The 17616-nt window shown below is 32.5% G+C and overlaps 1 protein-coding gene across 2 annotated transcripts in view; it reads right to left on the minus strand.

Annotated features, from left to right (window-relative positions):
• The window catches only part of LOC105298165 (neurobeachin-like protein 1), a 104329-nt gene that overhangs the window by 65704 nt on the left and 21009 nt on the right, over positions 1-17616 (minus strand). The window contains exons 6-10 of one of the 2 annotated variants that reach the window (XM_023536008.1): positions 11882-11964; positions 11443-11528; positions 8025-8331; positions 5983-6089; positions 898-984 (exon numbers count right to left, since the gene is read on the minus strand). In XM_023536008.1, the coding sequence (XP_023391776.1) occupies positions 898-984; positions 5983-6089; positions 8025-8331; positions 11443-11528; positions 11882-11964 (670 nt within the window). The remainder of the gene's footprint in view (positions 1-897; positions 985-5982; positions 6090-8024; positions 8332-11442; positions 11529-11881; positions 11965-17616) is intronic. The other variant, XM_023536009.1, reaches the window with a different exon arrangement.

Consider the following 17616-nt stretch of genomic DNA (forward strand, 5'->3'; position numbering starts at 1 on the left):
TACAACTAGAAATACTAACATAACCTCTAAGAAGACTATTATAACTCGTTTATTACACTATAAGAAGGCCTTAAGAGGGACTAACACTTATATAGAAATCTAAAACAGTACTCTGTAATTGATATTCGACATCCAGAATACAAAATAACAGATTATCATGTCTCTTTCTATATCACAGCTCTGTTTATAAACCTGGACATTAAGATAATATTAATAATGACATAATAAGCTCTTTCACAAACATTTTGGGAAAGAAAAATAACAAAGCAACATTTATAGGCAGTTTTTCCAAACTAAATGACCTAATGTATTGTAAAAAGCAACATAAATTGCATATTTTTGCTTTACTCCCACATAGAGCTGAATTTTTAGAAAAGAAAAAATTAAGTTTTACTCTAAGACTCAACGAGCTCAGCATCTTCTTCCCTTCCTCCAAGATTCAGGTTGTCCATTGAATTATAATCATTACTTGTCAACAAGAAGCAAAGAATCAAGATATTAAAATTGACCATACATATTTACAAACAAAGCCCTGAAGTCCCAATACACCATAATGCTTAGAAAAGAAGCCCCCAAATATGAAGTCACCACCAGTTGAACAGTGCTGATACAGGGATCCCATTCCTGTACTTTATATCTCCTCAAAAAAAGAACACACACACATACATAGATGGAATACTGTTGATCATTTATATCAACTACCAAGATTTCAGTATATTTTATCTTTTAGAAAAAAAATTCAAAATAAAAATGGCTTTTAACAATTTTCAAAAATAATTAATATTAAAATTAAGATAATGTTTGTGTATTTTAAGACATAAAAAAAGTACAGGAATCATTGATCCCATTGATTGATTTTGGACTTCAGCTGAAACAAGATGCAGGCTTTGTAGATACCTGGTCCTCATTCATTTCTGTCAGTAATTTGTTGGCAAGGTCTTTCTCATTCTTGTCTGCCACCTTATTGTTAGCATTTAAAAACAGCTGTTAAACAAGAATAATGGAGACAGAACATTAAATTCTTACCTATAAGCAGAAATGAAGTTTAAATGGATTTCCTTGTCTTTTGAAAATAAATCCAAGAATTCACTTGTGAAGTATACCACTTTTAAACTGACAATCAACTATTCATATTTGGGGTAACAGACATTAGTTCATATACCATATAATTAATTATTATTTATTTATCTCTTAGAACTCAAAGTTACTAAAATAAGAAACAACAGCAATAATTTAATTAATCTTCCTAAAGTCTCAAAGAATCAGCTGAGAATGTCTCAGAGAAAAGAAGGAAATATGCTTCTTTTGAGACAGACTTCTTATTGAGACAGACTAAAGATAATGTAGTAAATAATGCACAGTAAGGGTTCTGTAGTTAATTAACAGCATTTATGAAGTGCTATTAAACTAGCTTTTACAAGGGTTCTTTCTAAAAATACTTCTCAGAGTCTCAAATACGCTAATGAGGAAGTCAGTGTTCAGCATTTCCTAAATTTATCTGAGCACACGTTTTGTTAAAAATTCTATAACAGTATTCTCCAAATACAAATCAACAGTATCAAGAGTTGAGCATAATTTGTATTAGTTTGTGTACTAGAAAAGGGATTAGAATTATCTTAAACACACACGGGATTGCCCTCTTCTGAAAGAAATAAAAGGAATCAACTATTTTGGTTGAAGTATATAAAACTCAGCATCCCAAAATACCTCGGTAACAGATTAGGTAAAGAGAAAAATAATTCAAATGAGAGTGAAAAGGGAGAGAAATTTAGATTTATAAAGGGATTTATTAAGAGCATCCTAAGAAGAAAGTTCTTAGGCAGTTCTATCATTTCAGAGATAAGAAAAGTCCAGTATGTCCTGAAATAATGCAATATAAAATAAAGTGGATAAAGTAGTAGTATGATATGGTATGCAAGAGCATACGTAAAGCTTAACCTAAAAATAGATTCGTGTATACAATATACGATTTGGAATCAGAAACCTGATGTGATTCTTGGTTCTGTTATTTAATAGCTGTCTGGTTTTAAGAAAAGCCACTTCTCAAAAAGGAAAATAATATCTCAAGAAATAGGTGTGCAGATTAAATGAGATAACTCATGCTAAGTTATTAGCATAGTATCTCACACATAACAAAAGTTTAATAAATGAAAGTTGGTATTATTATTATTGGCAAATGCATAAAAAAAATAGTAATATTCCATAATATCTAGTTTAAGGTACACAGAATGACCAATACCGAGGGAAGCAAAAATTAGTAGTCTTTCCAGAAAGTATTCCATTTCAAGAATCTTTAAAAAAGTTCTTATTCTTTAAATCAGTAACTTTATTTCTAGGAATCTACCCTAAGAAATGGTTAGAAACTCACACCAAGATTTTAGAATAGAGGTGCTCACTTCAGCTTTATTTACAATAGCAAAAAATAAGAAACCACCCAAATATCCAACAATAGCACAACAGTTAAATAATTGATGGTATACCTTTAGGTTGAAAGAGAAATCCTCAAACTTTCTGGTTTCAGGACCCCTTACCACTCTTAAAACTTGAGAACCCCAAAGACCTTTTGGGTTACATCTATCAATATTCACCATATCAAAAATTAAAATCAGGATACTTCAAAATATTTGTTTATTCATTCGAAAAATAACAAGAACACATTACGTGTTGACATTAAAAACATTTTTAAGAAAAATAACTATATTTTCCAAAATATACCTTTGTGAGGATGGCACTGTTTCTACATTTTTACAATTCTCTTTAAATGTCTAGCTTAACAGAAAAGAGATGAACTCTCATATCTGCTTTTGCATTCAGACTGTTAGGATAATGTTGTCTTGGTTAATGAAGAAAATCTAGCCTCAAACAGGAATGCTGTTTATATTAGCCTCTGCAGAATCCCTAAAATGATCTTGGGGACCCCACACTTTGAGAATGTCTGGGTTGAAATATTCGCAGTCATTAAAAACAATGTTTTGAAAAATATATGATGGCATATATTTTGAGGAAGGAAAGACTCATTTTGGGATGGGAAGACTCATGATGCAACACGTTTAAAGGCAGGATACAAAAATAGTCAGTAGTATTCCAATTTTGTAAAGGAAAATATATTCACATTGAAAATATACACGCAAATATTATGTGCATTTTGCCACAATTCTATAATTTAAATATTATAAATATGCATTTTGTAAAAAGATTAAGAAAAAATATCTTTATACTTCTTCCTCCATAATCTCTATATTTATTGTGTATTGCTCTAGAATTTAAATAAAAATCTATTTAAAAAAAAAGAAAAGAAATTTGCTCAAGGTCACTAAGACATATATATGAATCCAAACAGGTGTGACTCCAATGTCAGGCTTTCAATTACAGCATTCTATCTATCCACTCCCAACACTCTTTCTATAGAGCATCCCTCAGTTGCTCCTTTCATAAATTCTCATTCCTACTTAGACTGTCTTGATAAACTGTAGTTGATTTTAAGGGGTAGATGTGAAGAAGAAAGGGAAGAAAATAAAGAAAACAAAGATGAACAAGACCAAAAATATCAAGAGCTTTCCAGAGTCATCTGACTCTGTAATGCCTATATTTTTTAAAAATGATTTCAACTCCAAGCAGAGTATTAAAGTCAATGTAATGGTTTTGAATCCTTGTCTTTGCTAATATAAAGTTGCTGTTATTTTCTTCTCATTAATTCAAATATCATTAAACAGCTTTTAAAAAATGTTTACATTAATTCAAACCATATCCCCCTTTCAAATTGCAATACAGTGAAATATAGTTTTGATATACTGAAGAAAAGCATATACTAGTAAATTTTAGTAGGAACTACATTTTATCCTAGTGATTTACCTTCTATAATGTGTGATTGGTAAGTTCTGTATATATGTGAGATTTTGTCTTTATTACTGAAGTTGCCTTTATAACTGATAAAGCCACACCGCTTTTTTACAACAAACAAAAGGTTTTATAAACATTTCTCTTATGTTGCTTTCATCTCACCAGGATTTCCTTCCCAAGAATAAATGATTTTTAAAAGGTGGGAGGAGGACTCTTGACTCTCCCAGGTAATTTGGTACTTTTGTTGACTTCATAAAAATTCATTACTATTAATTAATATATTCTTTACTATTTTATGTTCTTCTTTACTATTTTTCTGTAAGTTAAGCAACCTAGTTACAGAAATGTTTTCAGGGATAGCCCTCCTAAAAATTCAAGGAGCTGATATTAAAATCCTGTTCTGGAATATTCTCACAGAATCAGAATGAAACCCTAATATTTTTCAGCATGGAGTCCATGAAAGAAATACCTTAAATAGAAAGGTAAAAGTTCTTTGAAGGCTGGGTCCCTATTCTTTTGTTCCCCCTGTTGCTCATGTCTGACTAGTTACCTAACAGTAACTTTTCAAAGGCTTCTAAAAAAGCTCTCTAAAAAGTTTCTGATTCCATCTTGAAATTAATGAAAATATGATATAATAATCAGAGATATTAGGTATTCCGTACTCACACACAAATGTACCACAAGTGTAAATCAGTAAAAAAATAAGAAAAATATGCGTATTGGCAGTATATATCAAGAACTTTAACAGTATTACTATTTTTCTACTTTTCTACATTTTCCAGTTATTTATGAGTTGTTTTCGATGTTCCCTAAATTAAAAAAAGTTTATGCCCTTTGTCCTAGTAATTCTATTAGAAATAAAATTCTATTCTATGAAACTTGAAAGAGTTATGTAATAGCAAAAAAAAAACAAAAAAACAAGAAACGAATTAAGCATGTTCCAATAGGGAACAGTTAAATAAATTATGATACATCCACTTAATATTATATGAACATTAAAATCGTAACAGGAAAATACTAATAATCTTAAATGAAACAAAAGATCAAAATTATATGCATCTAAGACTCGCACTAAATTTTAACAATAAAGACTTTAAAACAAAAATATAACAAAAAAGCATAACAAAAAAGTATAACAAAAAAGCATAACAAAAAAGACTTTAAAATGCCACAAAAGAAACAACCCGATTAAAAAATGTGCAAAAAAAATTGAATAGACATTTCTCCAAAGAAGACTGCACAAATGACCAAAAAGCACATGAAACGATGCTCGCTAATCATTAGAAAAAAGCAAATCAAAACATAATGAGATATCACTTCACACCCGAAAGAAAAGAGGAGGAGGAGAGGGAAGGGGAAGTGAAAGGGCAGGAGGAGGGGTGAGTGGAAGAAGAGGAGGAAGAAAATAACTGTTGATGAGGATGTGGAGAAAGTGGAACTCTTCCGCACTGATGGTATGTAAAATGGTGTAGCCACCATGGAAAACAATATGGTGGTTCCTCAAAAAATTAAAAATTTAATTGCTACGATCCAGCAATCCCATTTCTGGATATACACCCAAAAGAACTGAAAGCAAGATCTTGAAGATATATTTGTATATTCATGTTCATAACAGCATTATCTATGACAGCCCAAAGGTGAAATCAACAGATGAATGAACAAAATGTGGTATAATATATATACACAATGCAATATTATTTGATCTTAAAAAGAAAGAAAAATTTGTAACGTGCTGCAACATGGAAAACTCTTAAAGACATTATGCTAGATAAAATAAGTCACAAAAAGACAAATACTGTTTCATTGCACTTACATGAGGTACTTACTGTCGTCAAAATTATAGACAGAAAGTAGAATGGTGGTTGCTGGGGTGAGAGGAAAATGTGGAGTTGTTTAATAGGTCTGAGTTTCAATTGTACAAGATGAAAAGAGATATGGGGAATGAATGTTAGTGATGGCTGCACAACTAACTATACGAATGTATTTCATACCACTGAACTGTACACTTAAAAATGGTTAAGATGGTGTATTCTATATGTGTATTTTACCACAATAAAAATATTTAGTAATATGCTTGAATTTGAATCAAAACATAAACAAAACAACTTCCTAAAATCAAAGATAATGATAATAGAAAAATACCTTGCAATTCTGTAGCAGTCGTATAAGATGTTCAAAGCAATTACTGTTAAGAAAAATGGCCTGAAGAACAGGCCTATCTGTGCAGTCTAACATGGCTGTAATGGTATCTAGAAAAATAAACACAAATCATCCATTTACAAAGTAGAAAATTTGGAATCATAGAAATATTTATTCTAGCCATATTTTTAATTTAGGCTTTTCAGTTGACAAACATGTAAATAATAGGGATGAGCAGATAAAATTATCTATACTTCTTACTTGATTAAAAAAGTGAACATATCTATACTGTTATTAAAAATATTTAACTTTTTATATAAGTGATATACATTGCCTAGTTTACTTAGTTGTTCTTTCATTACAATGCTCAAATATAACCAAGTGAGATTCCCAATTTGCTTTTAAATAAATAACACATGGTTATATTTGGCAACATAGTCTCATTTATAGAGTATGAAATTAACATATGGCCACTATGAAAATGAGACTCCAGTAATTAATCCATTTGTGATGATGCTTTGTTCTCGCTTCCTACTGAAGGAACACCTCCATTAAGAAATCAAAGAACTGGGGGGTGGTTCCACAGAGTATTGGTTAGCACATCTGCTTTACACGCAGAAAGTCCTGGGTTTGAGCCCCAGTGGAGCCACGGTCCATATCCCGGGTACACCAGGCCCCATGTGTGCCAGACCCCAGGTATGTGCTGTGAGAATGTGGGAAGAGATGCCTCGCCTTCAGAGATCCAATTCTTAAGGAGAGATGGCAATATCCCCTAGATTAGGGGTGGAAGTGTATGTGGCGGTGGGGAGTGGGGAAAGGAATTAAAAAAAAATCAAAGAACATTTGACATAGGTAATATGACAGTTTCTAACAACAAAAAAAAAGTCTAGTCAATATGGTCTCAAACTTCCTTATAAACTTACAATTTATAATAATTATAAATGTGTTATAACATATAAGAGGATAGAATGTATATAAGATGAATCTTATTTTCTTACAGAAATACTGTTGTAATGTCTAAGTTTCACAAAGATTTTTGACATCTAGTATTTTTATACTGACCACACACACATGCATTTTCTTACAACAAACCATGAATGTTGGTTATGCCTGAGTGATAAGAAATAAAAACTATTATTTTCTTTTTACTTATCTGAATTTTCTAGTTTAGTTGTAATAAAAATATTTAATTCTATAAAAAAGAACTCTCAGTAATATTTTTATCTATCAATTTAACAAGAGAATATAATAAAAAATCACATATGTTGGTGAAGGAGCTTACACAGAGATACAGAGAGATATACAAGCACAGAATTAAACAAATAACCAACACAAATGGAGGAAAAGAAAAATAAGACACACACACACAGTATCTGAGGAAAAAAACAAAACAGAGGTCCTCTAGAGCAGGAGTCCCCAACCCCAGGTCGCAGACCGGTACGGGTCCGTGGCCTGTTAGGACCCAGGCCACACAGTAGGAGGTGAGCAGGAAGTGAGCAGTGGGCGAGCAAGTGAGCAAAGCTTCATCAGTCTGTGCAGCTGCTCCTCAGCACTAGCATCACCACCTCAGCTCCACCTCAGATCTTTAGGCATTAGATTCTCAGAGGAGCCCCGGTACCTGGACCCAAAAAGGTTGAGGATTGCTGTTCTAGAGGAAGGTCAGATGTTGAAGTAATCACTGTAGAGATGTTATAGAAGTATACAGAAAACTGAATAGATTAGAAACTATAAATAGCACTTTCTGAAAACTTACTTTTCCTAGAATTTCAAAATCATAGCTTTCTTTTTTACAGTGATGCTTTTAGAGGATAACGCTTTCAAAAAAGAGTATTGAGGCTTGATTTTGTTAGTTAAAGCAAAAAAGTACACAAACGAATTCCATATTAATTATCTCGAAATCAAAATTTGAATAGTCATGTGCTATCTGAATTATATAATCAATACTTTCTACACAATGGCCTTGCATTTCGAATGAAAGTGGAAAATAAAGTAAAAAAAATAGACTCAGAGAAAAATGAGTATAATAAACCTGATGTGATACTTACTCAGCATTTTGATCTGTAGAGCTATGAACTGGTTTTCCCATTCTCTAGACCTCCTTTGATTAGGTAAAGCTGAATGATCTGAATTTAGTAATTTAAAATAGTTCTCCAGAATAGTGCTGGTTTCCACTTGACGCTGGTCAGAGCTGCTCGTGAGAAGAATATGTACCACTTCTGTAAGGCACTTCAGAGTAAGTTCTACCTTCCTATCCACTTCTTCAGGATTTCCGCCCTCCCAGGAGTCACAATCTGCCAGAACTCTCATAAGAACTTCCATGGTGGCTGGAGAAATTGCTTGCAAAGCATTCCTCTGAAACATGAAAGAAAATAAAAATGAAATCCAAACCTAACTGAAGTTCTATATGTTTGCAAAAACAAAGAGAATTTAATAAATCTTCACACAACTTTTTATTTTAATAAATCAACATATAAAAAAATTTTAAAGATACTTTGCTAGTGTTTTATGCATGTCTTCATTTCCTCACTAACAGAATTCCGATTTTATTCAGATAGTAATCTGCCTACATAAAAAACTCACCACCCTCCCTTGCAGTTAGGAATAGCCATGGGATATAGTTCTGGTCAAGGATATTTGTCAGCAGACTATGAAAAGGATATCACTTTACAAATAATAAGGAAAAGACAACCCTTTGCTCTTGGCCTTTTTACCTGTTTCCGGCCTGGTTGCTTAGAGCCACCTTTACATCACAAGGAAATAAACCCAAGAATTAAAGTATGCAGGCTACAGAGAGAATAGGAATATCAAAAGACCATAGTCCTTGATGATAACATTGAGCTGCTGTACCAGCCCAGAACTGTCTACATTTTCTTAAACAAGAATAAAAGACAAAACAAAACAAATAAAACCACTTTGATTTGGTTAAGCCTCTCTTAGGTTTTCTGCTGGTTATAGCAAATCCATCTCAAATAATATACATATATAAAAGGACTAGCATGGCTCTGAGTCTACAAACATATTTCTGAAATTCTAAGAAAAGAGTGACTGAAGTGATCTATTAAACTTAAAAACAAATATATATTGCCTTAAATTGTTAAAAAGATAAATAATGAATAAAAAGACAGTCATGCAAAATCATATAAAAATAACAGCACTGAGGCCATTAGGATTTATTATCAACATTAATAAATAATATTGATATAACAAGTCCTATTATGGAAGAAATTGCTGATGGCCCATCCAACATCTATTTTCCTCTGCTTCCTTATTAACAGAATCCCTGATATTTTACTTGGCTACCAGAAATAGAGACTACATTTCCTAACTTCCCTTGCTGCTAACAGGGCTAAGGAAGCAAGTTTTAGCAAATTTTTTCTGGACGTATTTGCCCTTTCTATAGTCATCTGATGGAGTTCAGCAAATGAGATAAAGACAGTGTTTCAGTATTTCCTTTAAAAATAGTTGTCACATGCCATTTGTCTCCTTCTTCATCTCCCTATCCGCCTCTGTGCCTAAAATGCAGATATAATGGCCAGACACTAGAATCTATGTTGTAGCACAAGAAATAACAACAAATTGACATTCAGAAGGAACATGAGTCCCTGAAGATCTTAGAGCCACCAGATTAACTCTGGATCGCTTTTTTTTTTTTTTAATGAAAGAAAAAAATAAACTTCCAAATCAAGCTGTTATGATTTTAGAATTTACTGCTACTTACAGGGCGTCATAAATCTGATATACCTGTTATTTACTTAGTTCTTATGAGTGCAAGTGCTTTAAATGCTTTATATATATTATGTGTTATTTGGTCCTTATGACGACCCTGTAAGTATTACTATTTCCATATTATAAATAAAGAAACTATAACACATATAGTTTATCCAAGGTCACAAAGCTACTTAGAGATGGACATGGAATTTAAACCTATGTCAGTCAGGATCCAAAGCCCTTGCTCTTTACACAACACAAAACAAAACAAATATGCCAATGAAAAGCCCGGGCAAGATGCTTTGGAAAGGAAGACCAGTCATTAGACTTTTCCATTCTTTATGATAAGGCCATTCTTATGCCTTTAGATATTTCGTTCATCCAAATATCCTAGTACCAATGCTATATTCAACAACACCATCTGACTTCAATACAGCTGTAACTATAGCTATAATCTGATTATAAGGATTTTGAATGTTTTCAGTACACAAAATAATAAACTGGCTTTCTAGTATCTATTTGCTTTCCATCTGAGTTTTAATTACTGGAAGTCTCTCAGTTTTAATTACTGGAAGTCTCCGTGGGCCCAAACAAGTCTCTGTGTGTTCAAAAGGGAATGGGATCAAATAAGCTTCTCTATTAGTTAAAAACAAGGTCATTCTCAATTTTACTCACATATACATATTAATTTTTAGTTAGTAGTGGAGGAATGATGGAAATGGAGAGATACTGAGGCAAACAAAGGATATCACTTAAATAAAGGCAAATGACAAAGCAAATTAAAAAATACAATTTTAGTCACCATCTTACTCTCCTACTAGAGTGAAGAGAAGACAGCAAGGCAGCCCACCAAGAAACTCTGTGATTTTGTCACCAACAGAAATCATATACATTTTCATATATTAGTTGTTGTATCGTAAAACATTTATGCTCATCTCTTCTTGAAATTACATTAGTTACTAAACTTGCTGGTATATATTTTTATTTCATGTGTTACAAAGAAGCATGTATTATTATGTCACAAATTTGTTTTATTAATATTTTAGTATCTGCATTTCAATAAATTAGTTTTGTGATCTTATATGTTTTATTTTAGGCATTCGAAAACATTCTGACAAGGGGCATTCTCCAACTGCCAAAGTGGTATGTGATACAAAAAATGTTAAGAAACCTCTACTAAACTCTGTAGTTAAAGAAAACACATAGAATGTTCTTTCTGAACTATAATCCTGTTTTCAACTAGTAATTATACTCAAAGTTTACCACAGAGAGCTTTTAAGAAGTTCAATTTTAAAAAAAAAACAGAATTTTTTTCTTAAGAGTTTGTTAAAAACCTTTATATGCATTTAGTCATTATATGTAGATAGAGGAGTGACTAAATTCATGTCTTAGGAAATCAAACTGCTAGAGCTTGACTTTATCAAGTGGACTAATCGGGCTGACTATCCTCTGTACTCTAAAGCAGAAACTACTATAGGAGTTGAAAGTCAACATAACTAAGAACATATAATACCAAAAATTGTTAAATCTGGTTATGCATTCACTTTACTTTTAGTGCTAATATTATTAGGTTTCTTGGAAGTTAATAAATGAAAGAAATAAGTAGATTAGTTTTAAGCAAGATATAAACTTAGAAAAATATTTGTATGCTTTATGAAATTACAAAAAGACAAAGAATATATTAAATAATCCATGGAAACCTCTTTTGCACTATTAACTATTATTTTATATATTAACATTCAACACTTTCCTCACCTGACCACCAGCTATAATGGCTCCAAAGAGATGCAATAAGCAACACTTAAGGCTTTCCTTGAGATGTTCACTTTCCTGAAAACACTCTGTGAATATAATACACAAACAAACAAATAAGACTTTTCTTTCGCAGTATGATTTATGTTTAAGGGATGTCTGACACTGAAACATTAAGAAACATTAAGAAAAGGTTAAAATCTGTTAAAAGGCAAGGTTGATATGTATTTTTTCAAAGGAAAGAAAAAGAAATCATTTGGTAGTATTTTAAATGCTTTATTTATGTTATCAAATTTAATTCTCATAACACTTCATATGAGGATATTTTGTCCCCATTTATAAATGAATGTATGGAAGGTCAGAATTTAATATCTTGTCTAAAATCACAGGGCTACTAAATAACACCAAAATCAAAGTAAGAGAAATTAGAGCTATTACTTACGATAAAAGAAAGGGACAAACTCCACAGTCAGAGAAGCTGGTTTATATTTCTGTCTGCTCTTTTCCACCGTACTAATGATTCGTCTATGATTAAAAAGGAGTTAATACCAAATTATATCATAGGCATGTAGAGATGGCACAATTACAAAAATAATTATAAAAGAAATTTAATATTTTACATTTGATTTGTGTACTGAATAATACATCTTCAGGACTGACAATCTTAAAAGGAAGTCTAGCCAATAAGCTAATGCTCACCAATGAAAGAGTTTCTTCTTTTGAAGTGAGCAAAAGTTTTAAATGCTTAATGATGAAACAGAGCAGGCCAAGTTAAGTCTCAAAACTCGAAACAGAAAAAGGAACTAGCCATTTAAAATTTCCAATCTACAAAAGAACTTGTTCAGCAGTACTGTTAATCTGATACTTAAGGAAGTAGCTTATTACTACAGTGCAAGTGAAATTCATCAGAAATCAGGCTACTTTGTGCCATTTTCTGAAATTTTATCTGGACACAAAGAGTCCACACTACTGGCTTCTTCCACCTTAAAGATACAACTTCAGTATAAGCTGGGATTATTTTTGTTTTTTAATTCCAGTAGTTTTGAGAGCTGAAATATTTCCAAAGACTTTTATAAAGCCAACACAAATAGCATGTACTTTTACCAACATTTCAATTCAACACAAAATGAGTCTCTTAGATGGACATGGTAGTGTGGGGAATTGGGGATTAAAGGCTATTGTAATAATGATACATCCAACAGGTAGACTGCTAAAAAAATTTTAAAAAAACATATTTTTTATGCCCTGAAAAATCTCTTAACATTGATAGATAAAACCAACAAAAAATGGAACAACCACATAGAAATTCTATACACCTAAATATGATCTACTGATAAAGTGCTGAATTAAGACATCTTCTTCTTAACAACTATAACTGAGATACTGAAATTACTTTTCTTACAATTATTCAAAGCCAGAAAGAAAAGCCAGTTGACTATAGAATAAGCCAAATAGCATAGGCACAGTGGACTCCCTAATTACAGAATAAAGAATTCTAAGATCCAGATCTAAGATCCAGATTCACTAGAAATCATCAGACACCATTTACTACTGCAGTGTCTTCCAGAACGGACTACTTCCATTGTGTAGAAGGCATAAGAATTACCACATTTTATCTTAATTTTAATCTCAAGCATAACATCCTAGGATATTATTGGATCTTCCTCTTAATACCATTATCAAAGTTTTTTTGTCCTTACAACAATACAAATATTACTGATGTTTGAAATAAAACATTTAGTTACATCTTTAAAAAAATTCAGTCATGTGGTAGAAAAATTAATTTAAAAAAAAATGAAATTTGATTTATATTTCGGTTACATCTTTCCACAAGATGATTTACATTTTACACACTTATTATCAATTAAGGTATTAATATAGATAGGATATATCCTATCCAAACAGCCTATGCTACAAACAATAAACATTCTCACTTGAAAATGTACTTTCAATTTATGACTGACTCATTCTAAAGGCCCTGTATTAGAAGTAACATATGAACATAATTTCTATTATAAGTGTTAGAAAATTTAATATGCTAACATAAATAAAAAGGGTGAAAACTATTATAAAACAAATATTAAAGCACAAGTAGTATTATTATATGTTTTCAATAGGTTGATACAGAACAGCTAATAATTAACTTAGTCTTATACCATTTTTAGAACATGACATACTTGGTTGCTACACTATTATCTGATATTAGGGCCAAGCACCTAAGATTTAGCAGGTGCTAATACATATCAACAGCTCTCTGAGAGGTCTGCAAAAGATCTGTCTACATCTCAGTTTTCTAAGATCATGTTCCCCCAATTTTTCTGTGTTTATTTTTTTATAATCTCATCATGCCTAGGACATAATCATTTTCCTAATTTTTAAATTTTTATTTGGAAATAAGTTCAAATGCTTGCAAAAGTTGAAAGAATAAAAATAACACAATTTCAAATATAGTTTACCTAGGTTCATTGTTAAAATTTTATCCCAAATGCTTTATCATTTACTCACTCTCTCCCTATGTATATAGTACATATATATTTATAAATGCACATGTTCAGACATACAATATTTGCCAGACTATTTAAGGAGAAATTATGTATATTCTGGCCTTTTAACTCTAAACACATTAGTGAATACTTTCTAAGAACAGGAATATTGTCTTAAATAACAGCACAGTGTAGTTATAAACTTTAATACATTTAACATTAATATATTTATCTAATCTACTATTCCTAATCCAGTTTTGTAAACTGACCCAATAGTGTCCTTTATAGCAGAGGTCCCCAAACCCCAGAGCCACAGACTGGTAATGCTAGGAATGGGGCCACACAGCGGCAGGTGAGCAGCAGGCAAGCAAGTGAAGCTACATCTGTATTTGCAGCCACTTCCCAGCGCCAACATCACCATCTCAGCTCCATCTTAGATCATCAGGCATTAAATTCTCATAGGAGCACAAAATTCTCATAGGAGCACCGGTCCCTGGAGCCACAAAGGTTGGGGATCGCTGCTACAGTACCACCCGACACCCTACCCCCATACAACTGTCCAGGGTCAGATATTGCATTTAGTTGCCACGTCTCTTTAAGCCTCCTTTAATCTGAAATATTTCTACAGCCTTTCTTTATGACACTTTTAAAGAATGCTGACCCCACTCCCTTTTATTCATTAAAATGTTCACTTTGGGTTTGCTTGATGTTTCCATACAATTAGATTCAGATTACTCATTCTTGGCTGGTATACTATAAAAGCAATGATGAGTCCTTCTTTGAATGGCACAGTTGGAGGCACAAATGTTCACCTGCTTCTCACTGATGATGTTAATTTTGATCATCTAGTCAATATACTATTAGTAATGTATAAAAGTTGCTAATTTTTCCTTTGCAACAAATATGTAATCTGTGGGGAAACATTTTAAACCATGCAAAATCACGGCCCTTATCAAAATTTCTGCCTAAATTAGCACCTTGATCCATATCTTTCCCATGATGTGTGCAAAATGCTGATTTTTTTCCCCAACACTAGCATCCCCTGTATAATTACTAACTGACATTTGGCCTTCTACTATAAGCATAAGCCCCCTCTTCTCCCTTTTCTTTCCTCCTTCTCCTCCTTCCCCTCCCCTCCCCTCCCTTCCTCTCCCCTCCTCTTTCTTTCTTCCTTTCCTTTCCTTTTTCCTTTCCTTTCCTCTTTCTTTCTTTTTATTTTTTTTCTTTCTATCTATCTATCTATCTATCTATCTATCTATCTATCTATCTATCTATCATCACTGGTATAGACTTATAAATTCCTTTTTTCCCCCCAATAATTTCTAATTCTTTACTGTAATTAATTATTTTCATGCATACTTTATTCCAGGTTTGACCAGTTGGAGCCTATATTAAGGGCACAACTTCATATAATTAAATAATTTTTCTCTCTGGGTAGACGATGAGTCCTACGAACTTGCACTGGGCACAAAGTAGGAACTCAATAAATTTATTTTCAAATAAATGCTTGAATGAGTAAATCATTTTCAGTGAAGATTTCTCTCCCTATACTTTAGTTCTACTTGAGGAAATCTCTCTAAATATGTGAGATTCTACAAAGAGAATTCAGCTAACATATTAATCAAATCTATTAATTAAATCAAATTACATATAGAGATATGTAAACATCCATTTGTTTCATCAAACAAGAAATTTTTAAAGGCTCTGTATTTGGAATTACGTTAATTTTAATTAAATCTGTTTAATCTGTTTTACCTGTTTTGGTAAGCAACAAGCACAAACAATAAATAAGAAAAAATATACATTCCAAATTTCCATTTAACTTCAGAGCCAGATTAATATATAAGGTATAAGTTATTGCTAGAAAGACCTTGTACAGGTCTTCCATGACCTATAGATTGCTAACTACATAATTTATTTGCATTGTTTTCTTTCCCTATCAAAAAAGCCAAAGGAACCCAATTCTAAATCCCTGCTTTACTGTTTACCTCTGAAGCAACTGTTACTATTACCAGCAAAATTGTTGTCTATTAGAGAGAATACATGGACATCTTCCAGCATAATTCCTGGCATACATATTGCACACATTCACGAAATGCCACTACTCATTCTTCTACTCCTTGTTCCTCTTCTTGATGTCATCTTACATATGCAGAATTCTCTTTCTATAGTATATTTAAATTTTTCTTGTTTTTAGCTTTCGAAAGTTGTTCTCGCTTTCAATTACCAATTTTTGTCTTAATTTGTTCTCAGGTGTATCTTTTTATATCTTCTCTCCTCTCATTTTAAAATTCATTTTGCTTATTAAGGATTCCTTTAAAAGCCTCTGTCATTTTCAGTCTGATCTTATGTTCCCCTCCTGTATATATTTTACTATGTAAAAGAAAACTGTCATAGTTTCAAATTTAAAGTGTTATCTTAGAGTTGCCCTTACTGACAAGTTTAAGGTGGACGCTGAGGAAGTAGCAAGAGTGAGAAGAAGAGACATAATATCCTTAAGTACTCCCTGGAATAAATGTCAAAATAGAGAGAACACTAACTAGTTGAGAACCAAAGTGCTAAATACGTAGAAAGGCTACAAAAGGAACACTGTTATGTGCCTCTTTGAATCTTAAGCAGTCCTGAGCAGTGCATGGGCAGAGCAGTGACAGTGATGTTTGCCAATTATTTCCACAACTACCTTTCTAGTCATAAGGTAGAACTAACTTCTTGGCCTCACTGGGGTAGATGAAGACATGATTAGTCTGGACAATAAGTTCTGAATGAAAATGATATGTCATGTGTCATGACAAGAACATTAAATTGCCAATGTGAGACATTTCAGAGCTTTCTTTTCTCACTAACGAGGTTTAACTAGCAAAACCTTATATGCTGTGCTGTCAGCTTGAGATCTTGAGTGACTGGCAATTAGAGGCTACAAGCCAACCAGTTAGATAGGCAGCATAAACAAGAAATAAACTTTTGTTATTCTAACTCCTTACTGTCACTGCAGCATAATCTATCTTACTCTGACTGATAAAACAGCTTTGTCAAGGAAAATTCAAAGCACTGTCTCCCTGGGAAAAGAGACATATTAAAGCTCAATAGAAAAGAAAGTATTCAGAACGTCATTAATACCTTACTATTAATAAACAGTCAAGAAAAGTATTATGATAGTGTAATGGTTAATCTTATGTGTCAAGTTGGAGGGTGTTTTTGGATGAGATTAACATTTAAATGGGTAAACTCTGGATAAGGAAGATTGTCCTCCAGAAAGTACCTCATCCAATCAGTTGAGAATCTGAGTAAAGAAAAAGACTGGCCTCTCCAAGCAAGGGGGAATTAATTTTCCAGCAGACTGCCTTCAGACTTCATCTGTATCAACAGTTCTGGGTCTCCACCTTGACTGCCTTTGGACGAGAATGCAACATTGGCTCTCTACCAGTTTTCAGAATGTAACTGCACCATGGACTTTCCTGGGGCACAAGCCTGTCAGTCCACACTGCAGAATTGAATTGCCAGCCTCTAAATCACGTGAGGCAATCGCTTATAATAAACTCTTTCTGAACACAAACAGACACACTCTACTGGTTCTGTTGCTATGGAGAACCCTAATAAAGACAACTTCTCTCAAGGCAAAAAGGAAAGCAAATGTATAAATAAGCAGATAAGATTGTTATATGTAATAACTGGAGTATTTGTTCCTGTTATTCCA

This window comes from Pteropus vampyrus, unplaced genomic scaffold (genome assembly GCF_000151845.1).
Source record: "Pteropus vampyrus isolate Shadow unplaced genomic scaffold, Pvam_2.0 Scaffold146, whole genome shotgun sequence".
Taxonomy (NCBI): domain Eukaryota; kingdom Metazoa; phylum Chordata; class Mammalia; order Chiroptera; family Pteropodidae; genus Pteropus; species Pteropus vampyrus.